This window comes from Lygodium microphyllum, chromosome 3 (genome assembly GCF_053477565.2).
Source record: "Lygodium microphyllum isolate KBCC chromosome 3, Lygodium_microphyllum_v1.1.10, whole genome shotgun sequence".
NCBI lineage: Eukaryota > Viridiplantae > Streptophyta > Polypodiopsida > Schizaeales > Lygodiaceae > Lygodium > Lygodium microphyllum.
In genome coordinates, this window is record NC_141137.1 from 30,550,792 (window position 1) to 30,564,124 (window position 13,333).

Genomic DNA, 13,333 nt, shown 5'->3' on the forward strand with positions numbered 1-13,333 from the left:
TCACACCTAAACAGGCCATGCGGTTAAATCTCGGTCTGAGCTGATGTTTGTCTTCCCATGAAAGTAATCTCGATACTGCCAACAATTCCAGCTGAAAGGAGTTAGTCTGCAAGCGGTCCCCCACTGGATGCCAACGAGCCTTTTGGAGCACCACTTTCCAAGAGCCGACCAAGTGCAGTAACAGAGAGGAAGAGGGATTGGAAAATCGAGAGTCAGCATTAAGGACATGCCACCAGGAGGCCCGAAGTCGTGTATTACCATGGCGTAGCCCGCTGTCCTCAAGAAAATAACGGGCTATGATGGTCCACGGGTGATGATCCACACACATGGCACGAAAAAGAGACCAACGAAGAGCCACCATATGAGTTTCTGCTTCCAAAATAGCTCCACCACCCACGCATTTAGGGGTACATGTATGTGACCATGAAATCCACGAAATACCTACCTGCAGTGAATCCTTCTTCCATAGCATGAAACGAATGGGATGAGTGAGAGCCTTCAAAGTAGTAGGCGTCCATGGCAGCAATGGCAAGAAATACGTTAGCATTGGTAGCATAATTGTCTGAGCCACTTTGAGGCGGACATGGAATGGCCACGCTTGCGACTTCCAATACATAAACTTCGCCGCCAGTTTTTGTGAAATCCACTCCAGTAGGTCCTTTGGCCGTACATCCACCCCCAATGGGTATCCAAGATGCCTGACAATGGAGCCACGGGAAACCACCTGGCCCTGCCAACCTAATGACTGTAAATCAGGCTCCGTGCAACTGAGTATGGCTGATTTAAAGGCATTGATGCGAAGACCAGAGGCCTGACCAAAGAGCGTCCAAACATCTAATGCCTTTCGAATGTTGTCCCTGTCCGCCCGCAAAATCATAAAGGTGTCATCAGCCAAAGACTAGACGAGAAAAGCTCCCCAATTGAAGATGCTACAGCTCTTGCCACCAAAATTGGAGCTACAAATGTACCCATCATTGGGGCTTGGCGAGTCGGGAAGGCTGACACAAAAACAAAAGTCCTCATCTTGAAGTTTGGAGACCTGGAAAAGAAGAGAACCTTCCTCTCTAAGAGGATCGCTCTCAAAGGAGAAAAGATCTACCTAGATGAAGACCTCACCCCAGCCCAGTTAGCCCACAGGAGGGAAAATATGCCACGTGTTCTAGAGGCACGGAAAGCAGGTAAATGGGCTGTATACAGAGATGGAAGAGTCATTATCACAGAGAAAAGGACGGCATGACGGTGCGCGGCCTATGAGACCCTGAAGTTCACACTGTGGAATTGCAATGGCTCCCTTAAGACAGATGTAGGTTATTTTGAGGATACTTTCAAAGGTATAGACATTGCTATGTATACTAAGACACATCAATGTAAAGACAGCCGTTTACCTGATGTATATGGATATAGATGGGAAAGTGTATATCGCCCTCAGCCTAGACGGCCTGGAGGGACGAGGGGATCAGGAGGTGTGGCAATTCTATTTAGAGAAGAGCTCCGAGATACAGTCCAAGTGGTACATAGAGATGTAGAGGCAAGATACATGTGGATCAGGTTACGTACAAGCAGAACTCGCGACATGTATATTTCCATATGCTATTTTCCCCCTGCATACTCTAAGTTTGCCCCTAAAGAGGCATCCCCGTATACACCACTATATGAGGACATAATGGGATACATGAGAATTGGGGATGTTCTACTAGCAGGAGACTTTAATGCACGCACAGGAAACAACCAATCTGCTTTCTTTGACACTAGTGATGAGATGTTCAGAGATATTGCATTAGATGAAGTGGGATTAGTTAGATCAGCCCAAGATAGAGAGATAACAGAATATGGAACACACCTACTGGCACTGGGAAGTGCACATGGTTTGGCCATCCTTAACGGGCTACCACAGTGGCCAAGATCTAATGGCTTCACATGTTGGAATAACAAGAAGGGGTCAAGCACAGTGGACTATTTGATTGGATCACCCAACTTGCTACCTGACATAAAAAGTTTTGAAATCTCAGACAGACCAATTGGATTAGTAGCAGACCATGCTATTCTAGCTTTCACAATGCAATATGGGCAATGTATTCCATATTCTTGGGACAGGACAGCAAGAGAGCATGGAAAAAGATGCATGAGAACCAGCCACCCTTACAGATTACTAGACCGGATGATTGGCATGGATATGCTTGCACACTCTATGCTGTTCCTGGCCAAGAGCCTATGCCACTCCCCTCAACCTCAAGACCAGCAAATTGCAGATTTTTCACAGAAAAAAAAGTGAGGAATGCCAAATGGAAATTGAAAAATGGAAAAGCCCAAGATCATGATGGTTTAATAGCTGAACACTTCGCGCATGCTTGTGATATCTTGGCACCAACGCTGGCTCACATCTTTAATAGGGCAGTTTGTGAGGGATTTCCAACCTGTTTGTTAGACCATATTATTGTGCCGCTCTTTAAGAGTGGAGACCCCGCGCTACCTAGTAACTATCGAACTATCATGATTGGACACATGCTGGCCAAAATATATGGCTCTATCGTGGAACAAGGATTGAGTGAATGGGCCGAGATGCATGGCCTGAGATCAAAAGGTCAGGCTGGCTTCAGGAGGGGATATACAACTCTAAACCATATCTTTACATTGAGGGCAATCATCGAAGAAGGCAAGGCATTCAAGAAAAAGATCTACTGCTATTTTGTGGACTTTCGCAAGGCCTTTGACATAGTGCCACGTGCTAGACTCATGAGAAGAATGCAAAACATTGATGTGCCTGTAGAGATACAGTGGAGTATCTATGCCTTGTATGAGACAGTGACGGGCAGAGTACGAACACCTGAGGGCATCTCAGATACAGTTAATAGCACCATTGGGGTGAAACAAGGCTGTCCACTTTCACCGACACTATTTGGGTTGTACATAGATGAAATTTCAGAATATGTGGACAAAACTGGTGGAGCCGGAGCCAGCCTAGCTGGAGTGCTGATACCATTATTGCTTTATGCCAATGATATTGTACTTATATCTGACTCACCTGAGGGACTAAATAGACACTTGGATGCATTATCAGCTTTTTGCAAAGATTGAGATCTTAAGGTGAACCTTGGGAAAACTAAAGTTATGGTATTTAACACTTCAGCTGCTTGGGTGACAAGAGCTAAGCACCAGTTTACTTTTGATGGAGAGCCAGTGGAGATGGTTAGGCAGTATGTCTATTTAGGGGTCACATTGAAGGGACCACAGTTCTCTTGGAGAGAGACATCAGAGGCTCGTTTGGCAAAAGCATATACAGCCTTAGATGCATTGGAGAGGCAATGTGCTCACATACAATTTCATGAGCCGCGCACCAAATTGTGGCTTTTTGACACCTTGGTTACACCCATACTCCTATATGGGGCAGCTATTTGGGGTCCGAGTCTCTTTCACATGAGGAGACAGCCTTTGGGAGACCAGGATGGATCAGAGAAGGAATACTATGACAGGTGGGAGCATATGGAAAGACCACTGGTCATGATGATCTCACGTATGATACGAGCGAAGAGCTCGACCCCACATGAGATTATCAGAGCTGAGTTGGGAGCATCACCCATGGTGGCTGAGGCCTTGGTCCAGGCAGTGACTTTCATACATAGACTATGGGAGCTTCCCCAAGATAGATACCCACGGCTAGCCCTGGCCTCTTCTAGACAACTAGCAGCAGATGGTGACAGACATTGTTGGTATGCTCAGATGAGTACATGGATGAGTCTACATGGGCTGCAGCTTGACAGACTACCCCCCTTTGACTATAGCATGGATTGCCCTACACTTGACCTAAGCCGATCAGAGCTAAACCATGTGATCAGAGCAGACATACTGAAGTTAGATACGGAGAAGACCTGGATCCGACCCCCCTCCCCCCATGGCACGAGGATGGCACACTACTAGACCCACTTCCTTCAGGTATCTGAGGATGGTTTCATCACCCGACCCAATTACATGGACACACAGCTGCCTCATGGACTACGCACAGTTATTAGTCAGATCCACATCTCATCCCACCACTTGAGGATTGAGACAGGCGGATGGGAGGGTATACAAACAGAGGAATGCATATGCCCACTATGCGACAGAGAGCTAGAGACAGAGGAACACTACATCTGTCGATGCACTGTATATTATGATATACGAGGTAGATACCACTGTCTGTTTCGAGAGGGTTTTGGACCCCTGAGACGGATCATGCAGTTTGAGGATCAGAGATGCTTGGGATTCTTCCTCTTGGAACTCCAAAGGCGCAGAGCAACAATTCTACGGAGTAGGAGGCCCCCACAGCTCGGCTCACATAGACAGAGAGCAGTCACTGACTTTTTCACTGATACACGACAGAGTATGGCAGATACCACTACTACTGCCACACAGCCAACAAGAGTACATCATCATTGGACCTCATCATCTGTAGGTGTCCCTTTGGATAGAGCAGTGGCACTTAGCCGGTCTAGGCGCCCACGTCCACCCGGACGAAGGCCTAGACATCCACACCACAGACAAATTAAAGCCATCATTGAGCGCCACAGGAGACAGATGCTGAGACGCCTCAGCCATGTAGAGATACACCTCCTTAGAGGACAAACATCTCATTGATGGAGAGTTTTTCTTTTTCTACTTTCACTTTTAGATCATTGACATGTTTCCCTTTTATAGAACACTATTTCATTTTTTTAGTCTTATAGGCATGTTTTTCATCTTTTCTCGTTCCAAATGAGAAACACACCATCATTGTATGTATTGCTTTGGTCTCATAGGCCACATTGGCCTCTCTCTCTCTCTCTCTCTCTCTCTCTCTCTCTCTCTCTCTCTCTCTCTCTCTCCTAATTTTCATGGTGATAATTGATGGAGTTGCTTAAGTGCAAAGCATTATAATTCTCACGTTCTAAACTTTTATTTACCTTCATCCTTGGCATAAAATGTCTTAAGTCTCTAACCCCCACGACACCAACATTCATGGTGCATTTAATTCCTAAAACCAAGATTTCACACCAAGCAAGCACTAGCACCTATCCCCCACTGTCCAAGATAGCACCTCACATATGCACAACTTAATAGTTCCAAAAAAAAAATTTAAAATTTCACATCCCCATAACATACTTTGTCCTAAGATGATTTATTAATATAATCATTATTTTGTTTGATATGAACTCAACTAAAAAAAACACACACACACATTGATTCCTTTCCTATTTTCCCTTGGCCTTATTTTGGCACAAAAGAGTTTATAGACCTAATAGTGGAACATGGATATGAGGCATCCTTAAGTGTCAACTCAAACTCAATATCATATGTGAGACACACACACACACGTGCACACACACACACACACACACACACACAAAACATGGTGTATTTCTTTCATTTTTCCATTTGGGGTTATCTTGGTGGAACCCTAGTAAGTTTGCTTGGTTGTCTCGTGCATAAGCTATAGGAGCTTCACAAACCCCAAACTAAGTGTCTACTTCTAGACTCATGTGTTCTAGAAACCAAAGAAGAGAGTATTCCTTGGCCTAAAGCTCTTCTCCAAAATCTGTAAAGGCAAAATAACACATTGTCTATACCAATGTTATGCAGCAAGATGCAATTGTCCTAATCTTCAGTCATTTGACTTCTCCTCCCAAAGGCATGTCTAGAGTGTCATCCTAAAGTCGGCATCCTCTCTCATAAACCTCAGCAATTGACTTCTTAAATTCTTCATCACCTTATAAGAGTTGTTGCAAGGTTGTCAGGTACGAAAGGTAGGATATGGTACGGTACGAATTGGTACCTTAGGATTTTATAAGGTACGGTATGATAGTAGTACAAAATAAAAAACAAAAACTTGGTTATTTTAGATTACAAATAATAGAACACATGTTTAGAGCTAAAGAGCAATGTCACTTGAGTTAATAGGATGAATATATGAGGGTAACAAGGCAAAACCTCATGCACAACATGCATAACATGCTACTAGAAGACAAATGGGAGTGTATACGTAATACATCATACATCATACATCATACAACAAAGCAAAGTGTAGGGTGGATAGACAAAGAGGCTCTTCATTCTTTTGTGTGTGTGTGTGTGTGTGTGTGTGTGTGTGTGTGTGTGTGTGAGAGAGAGAGAGAGAGGGATGTGCTTGGAATTGCATATTCATCTTGAAAGTTGGGACAGAGAGAGAGAGAGAGGCTTGAAATTATGGTAATAAACATAAGGCTTGGGAGTTGGAAGATATTCTGTGCCCTAGTCTTCATAGGCCAAAAATAGCATGTTTTTTGGTACAAATTAGTACGGATATGTACCGTATGGCACGGTACAAACCGTATGGAACAAACTAGTCCGTACGTAGTATGAATACAACTATGAGTTGGTGGTATTACGCTCCACTAACAAACCATTTTCTGTAAATCTAAACACAAATCTTTAAAAAATGCATGCTCCAAAAAAGCCAAGAAATACCACAAATGCAATAGTACCAAAGAAAGATTTTTGAGCAGTCTTCATACCATGTGGGAATTTTTGGTGTATGCCTTTTCCCACAATCAAGCCTCCATGTGCAAACTTAAAGCAATAAAAATAGCCAAGAAAGTCCACAAAATGCAAAAATGAAATAGAAAGATATTTGGACAATTGACGACTATTCAACTGACCAAATTGCTTCATTTTGCACTTTTGCATTTTATGGGATTTCCTGGGTGATTACCATTGCAGATCAGTTGGCATCTGTTGGTTCACAGGTTGAATATGAAGACATGGTTGCTGTGACTTTGAATGGCTTGGGGCCTGAGAATAAGTCTTTTGACACTTCTGTGTCTGTGAGGGCCCCACAATCAAGCCTCCATGTGCAAACTTAAAGCAATAAAAACAGCCAAGAAAGTCCACAAAATGCAAAAATGAAATAGAAAGATATTTGGACAATTGACGACTATTCAACTAACCAAATTGCTTCATTTTGCACTTTTGCATTTTATGGGATTTCCTGGGTGATTACCATTGCAGATCAGTTGGCATCTGTTGGTTCACAGGTTGAATATGAAGACATGGTTGCTGTGACTTTGAATGGCTTGGGGCCTGAGAATAAGTCTTTTGACACTTCTGTGTCTGTGAGGGCTGAAATGCCTGATTTTAATGAGCTGGTTGCGTTGCTTATCCATGAGGAGGTTAAACTTGGCTTGGCTACAGAGTCAAGCAGTTCTAAAAACAAGGATGCAGTTTTCTATTCCAATCAATGCGGCCGTGACAGCCGTGGTAGAGGCTATGGATCTGGCAGAGGAGGCCAGCAGAATGCATCCTATGGCAATAACAACCAGCAAGTATCAAACACAAGAGGTGATGGAAACTTTAGAGGCAGGGGAGATCTAGTCTTAGAGGCAGAGACTCCTAGCAACAGCAGCGCCCATCTGACAATCCCATGATAGCATTTTGTGGGTTTTGAGGTGCTGATGCCAATCCAATGTGGTAGCCAAGGTACCTCATTTAGAAACTATGTGAAATATTCATGAGGTTCCCAAGCAGGTTGTTACATGTCCGAATCCAGGATCTATATGACCTAGGCCAACAATGAAGGTGCCTAAGCTTAAAGCCAAAGATCTCTATATTTGTGAATAAAAGGCTTTAGATTTACTCTCATCTCCTAAGCAAAAGATCTCCATGTTTGTAAGAAGAGGCCTTACTCTCATTCCCATCCAAATAGACAACCTTCACATCCACAAACTTGATACTTTTCTCAAAAGCTGGGATTGTGGCACTATCTTTCACTGTCAGCCACACATGGTTTGGCACTATAGACCTCTTGATTGGTTATCTACTCGAGCCTTGTAATAGAATTTTACTTTGTTGTATATTTTTTATTTTGAAATTGCCTTATAGACCTCACAATGTATTTTGTACTTGTGTAGGGATATTGTCCCAAGGGGATCTAAAAATAGAATTTTATGTAACCTCACCAAACAAAGTTTCATCTTTATGGTGCATTTTGTGCTTTTCAATCAAGAAGAAACTGAGATCCTCTACTATTAAAGGGAACAGGAAGGGATTTAGTGTGAGAAAACAATAACACTTTTGGGCCTCCATTTTACAGCCTTCTATTGTGACTTGCACCCACAAACATTGTAATTTCACTAGCCATGATAAAGACCACATGCACCCTTCAACTAATTTTATGAGCATAGAAACTTGAACGCAAGTTGTTTCTAGGATTCCAAGAAAAAATCCAGAACAAAGTATCAACCTACCACGTGGGGGCATGCCATGGAAGTTCCCGAAAGCGTAGCAAATGAAGTGTCACTATCCTTGTAAGCACTTAATATCAACTCTCCCTGTATCAGAAATAATGCAAAACTTAAAAATTCTCCATTGACCTTATTAGATCATCAGTAGGATATAGCTATACATATGTTCAGTTGCTTAGTTCATCTTTTGAAGACGAACTTACTGAAAGACCAAATACGCTAACTTTTGCTGATTATGGGAAGCATATATTTTATTTTCTTCCACTTCATCCCTCGTAAAATAGTTTATATCAATAATAAATGGAATCCTTTGAACTAAATGGATGCAGATATTTTACTTTTGAGTTTATATATACTCGAGAAAAAAATAAATCCAAAAACAAGCTTCTAATGTATGAATTTCATCTCATATACACAGCAGTTTGACAAGCAATACCTCCCATGTGTCCAACAATGCACCTAAGACATCATTGTCCTCTACCTCACTTGAATTTACTTGATGATTTTGAGAATATTCAGGAAAAAGGGAGTTTGCAACTCCAGCAGTGAATCTGTCCAACTCAATCTTCATGAATAGTCTCAACCCTTGCCGAATTAGGTCTGCTCATATGTTCATCAGGGTGGCAGCCACCGTGGAAGTATCAACAACTTTCTCTGTCATGTGTATAGTTCATTTTGTCTTGATAACCCGATCAGGTTGGCCTTCCATCATCCTCCGAGTCTGAACTTCTCTGGTGCACGAGTTTGTCTATGTAGGTGACATTCAGGCCTGTTGCCATTTTCCCAAATATCTCCAGCACCAAAAACAAATCTGTCCACTACAAAGGAGTGAAGGGCTGGAGTGAAGTAGAGTGGATGAGGTGGAGTGAGAGGATGGAGCCAATGAGAGTAGGTGAAGTTAAAAAGTGGAATGAGATAGAGAGACAGTAAGAGTATATGACTAAGACTTGGAAATAGAAAAAACACACTATATTACACACTACAATGTTGTGTTGGCCCTTGTTATAGAAGGGAAAAGGCAAGAAGAAAACCTAGATACAGCTCTTTCCAATGGAGATATCTTTGTGGGGAAAGAGAAAATCTTTATAGAACCCTAAAGAGAATCTCTGCTTGACCCAAATATTTTCTGGAGAATCCCTGTGGTTGAGTATAGTATCCCCATAGAAATTTGTCCTCAAAAAATACAAAAAGTTTACAGAAAATGTAGGCATATCTATAAAATTCAAAGCATGTAAGGTAACTTGGTACATCTATTGACAACTGGCTGAAGATGTCAAAGTCCTAACAAGATTATATTTATGGTACAGTAAAACTTAAAAGTAGTGCATAGTAAGCTCCAAACGTATGCAAGTCACCCACCACTGGATGACTCAGTCCTCAGCGAAAATCACTAAAGGTAGTTTGGAGACCTTCAAAGAACTCATGGGGATGCTGGGAAAGCCCACCAATCTCTAGGTAGGACAGAAAATTCAGCAAACAAAGGCTGAATCAGAGGGCAGCAACTTTTGCCTGCCCAAGAAGAGGCCCAACAGCAGGTTGCCTGCAGATGCCCAAAATCAGGTCACCCTGCCCGAGACGCCCCTAATCAGGTCACTTGCTGTCCTCAGGGTTCGTGCTGCACTTTTTCAGCCCAAAATTGCTGTCACCTACAACAAATGGATCTCCTCTCAGCTGTCCACTGCACAAAATGACCCAGAATAGTCTTCTACTCTGGCATGGCATCTGTTCCACTTCATGCCAAATGGCAGACCTGCCTATGTAGAACTCAGCCTCTAGGAATGAATTTTCAGCTAGTACTTGACCCTGCCTAGGTATTTGTCACTGCCCAGCATCCATTTTAAATTCCTAAGCCCTATGAACTTGGAACTGTTGAAACTTCTAGAAACCTTAGTCTAAGATATTAAATGTTTTAATACTCTAATCCCCATGACACCAAAAAACATTCCCAATGGCATATTCAATTTCTTTGACCAAGATTTGTCACCAGGAACCTACTGGAACTTGTCTACAACAACTTCCACCAACATTGCCAAAGCTAGGATTTGCATGCCAGTATGACTCACATTCAACATGGATAGCCAAAGAGCATGAAGTTAAAAATCACAACTCCTTGACAGAACTCTCCCTTAAAACCCCCCTGCAATCGTCCTTGAGTACATTGTAGTGAGACAAAGGCATCACCTACTGCTAGAAATACATGTGGCATCATAGTTAGACAACATCTATAGCTATTGCTTAAGCATGCTCATGTTCTCTGGATGCTGAAATTCAAGCCCCCAAAACCATGTTAAAATTCACACATGAATCATAACCACTGTTGAAACAAAAACCTATGTACCAACATATCAAAAATCCAAATATGTTACAACCATACAAAGGAAAAATAATGCAAAACCAGGAATAAATAGTGCCTCAAACCAAAGATATATCACAAATCCCTCGTGCAAAATGTACATCTTATCTATACCATGCATATGTATATCACCTGCTCATTGCACATAACTTATGCAAAGGTATAGTTTTCAAATCCTATATCCAAACCATATTCATCTACATACAAAACCACAACGACTAGTACATTGAATAGTGATCGTCTAGGCAAAAAAAAATCTTAACATACAATACCCTTAATGAAACCCATGTATATCCAAAATTCTTTCAATCCCAAAAAAGACAGAATGTTAGAAGAGGCCAATTCTGTACTCTTGGATCTTTCAAGATGTTATGTATCAAAGCATAAGACACAACGGGAATATAGTATTTGCCATCGGTTGGGTTTTCATACAACAAAACAAGGCATAGCTCTAGTTGAGATTGTGGAAGGTGGTAAGAAAGTTTTTCCTATCTTCCAAGCTAAGGATAAGATCTTTGAGGATGAAAAGTATGTGAAAAGCATGGATGTACTGACACTTCAAAGATCTCAAGATAAGCAAAAAAGCAGCTAATTACCATAGATATGCATTGGATTTCAGAGAGGGTGATTGGGTGCTTTTGCATCATGAGAAAGCAAGGCTGAAAAAGAAGAAAGACAAGGAGCATTTGTATCCAAAGCTGAACGTGCAATATTAGGGGCCAATTTAGGTGTTTGAAAATATCAATGATGTGGCTTCTAGGCTGAAATTACCTCAGCATTGAAAGATACATAATGCCTTTTATGTTAGCTTGTTGAGGTCTTTCCATGAGGATGTGGCAAAGAATGTATTTGCTGAAATTCAGCCTGAGGTTGAGGAACAAGATGAGGTTTTGGTACAATAGTAGATATTGACACGTAAGGAAGCTTAAAGTAAGAGGTAAAGTTTCCAGGCACTACTTCATGAAGTTTCAGCGTTACTAACCTATGGATGCAAAATGGATGGAAGAGGGTGACGTGGCAAATCATCCTTAGATGTTACAACTTTACCTCCATGCATTTTGGTTGGAGCCACCATTGGATCATGCTCATTCAGGTTTAATGGAGCATTATGTGAGGGATTCCTGAAGTTTTTTTAGACCATACTATACTACCACTCTTTAAGAGCAACAACCCTTTGGTGCCCAAGACCATCATGATTGTCCAAACACTAGCAAAGATATATCAATCTATATTGGAGCATGAGCTAAGTGTATGGGCTGAGATGTTTTTTTTTTTTTTCCCAAGAAAATGTGGCTAATTATATTACTCAGAAAGCTGATTACAACAAAGTGCTCAAGCTCAACAGAATAAACTGGAGCTGATGCAAAGTCACCACTACATCATGTATACAAGCCTCTCAGGGCGGTCTAGGGGGGATGAGGGCAAGGAGCCATGGGGGAGGGGTATATCGCCAAATGAGACTGCCTGCCTGCAGCACAAAGAATAGGCCCTGGCCGTCCCAGGTACGCATGAAGTGACCACGGAGTTCCTTGCGCGCCCTGGACTCACCCTGCACCTACTCCCATCAGCCGCGGAGGGAGTGAATGATGGAGGTCCATAGCTCTACCAAGGTCGCAAGTGCTGAAAGTCTCTCTCCGCCGAAGGCCACCTGGCATCACGCCTTCCAAATATGCCATTCAGTAAGACTCCCTATGATCTCCCATATCTCTGAGCGATCTGCTGTGGGCTCTAGTACCTGGCGGATGGGTAAAGCCTCTAGACCAACCACTGCACATGACACTGCCTCAATCATGAAAATCATGTCCTGCATCCCGGCCTCATACAAAAGGTGACAGCCCTGGCTAACTGCCTGCCAACAGAAAGCTCCCCATGAAATACACCCAAGGCTGGGGGCTATACGTCGAAGGATACGGCATGCTCCTCTCCATACAAGCTGCGCCTCCTCACAAGACCAAAGGCAATGCTTTGGGGTTTCTAGAGGCTGCTGTGTGCAGCACTTACAACCTCCTTCCTTCTACATCTGGGCAAGCCAGCTTCCCACCGCCAAACCTCCATGCACCACCAGCCATAAAAAATACGACACCCTCCTCGGCCTCCAGCTATCCCATAGGCGGCGCCAGAAGGTCCGTCGGAAGGGCTCTGTGATGCTGTGCTCCGCCCAGTGTCTGCTGTGTGACAGCACCCAATCCATATCCTCCTGCATCAGCACATGTCTGCCAATCCTGGCAGTGTATTCTAGGAGCCTGGGTGGCTTTTTTGCAACCGTAGAGGCCGGCCATAGCCACTCTCCTGGGTCCCACTCCAGCTCATCAAGTGGTCTACCCTCCCAGATTCAAAGGCGCGACTCCTTGAGATCCATCCAGAAGACATAGGGGTCCAATCGCCAGGTCTTCCCTTGAAGGCCCACCGCCTGAATCCTCCTCCATGAGAGGGTGGCAATCCCCTCATCCTGTTGCCCTCTGTCAAGGGCCAGACATCCCCCCTCCTGAACGGTAAAGAAGGTCCCCTGGGGGGCGCCGCCCACTCTACCTGCCACCTGAAGAGGGATGCCTGCTAGAGAGAACCTGGCTGCCCATACCTCCCCGGCCTCTATTGGTTCTCGTATCGGGGGGGCAAGCCACTCCGGAGGTATTGTTGCGTCTATCTCTCTTCTCCTCAACTCCACTCCTCTCAAGCATCCTAATACTCGCTGTAGCACCTCCTTGTCTGCCATCCTGTACACCTCCCGCCATGTCTTGATGGAGCGAGCCAG

At 43.4% G+C, this 13,333-nt stretch overlaps 1 protein-coding gene across 1 annotated transcript in view; it reads right to left on the reverse strand.

Annotated features, from left to right (window-relative positions):
* Nucleotides 1–13,333, reverse strand: part of LOC148038190 (proteinase R-like) — a 201,946-nt gene that overhangs the window by 54,298 nt on the left and 134,315 nt on the right. The window contains exon 7 of the mRNA XM_087675219.1: nt 8,232–8,315. Coding sequence (XP_087531345.1) covers nt 8,232–8,315 — 84 coding nt within the window. The remainder of the gene's footprint in view (nt 1–8,231; nt 8,316–13,333) is intronic.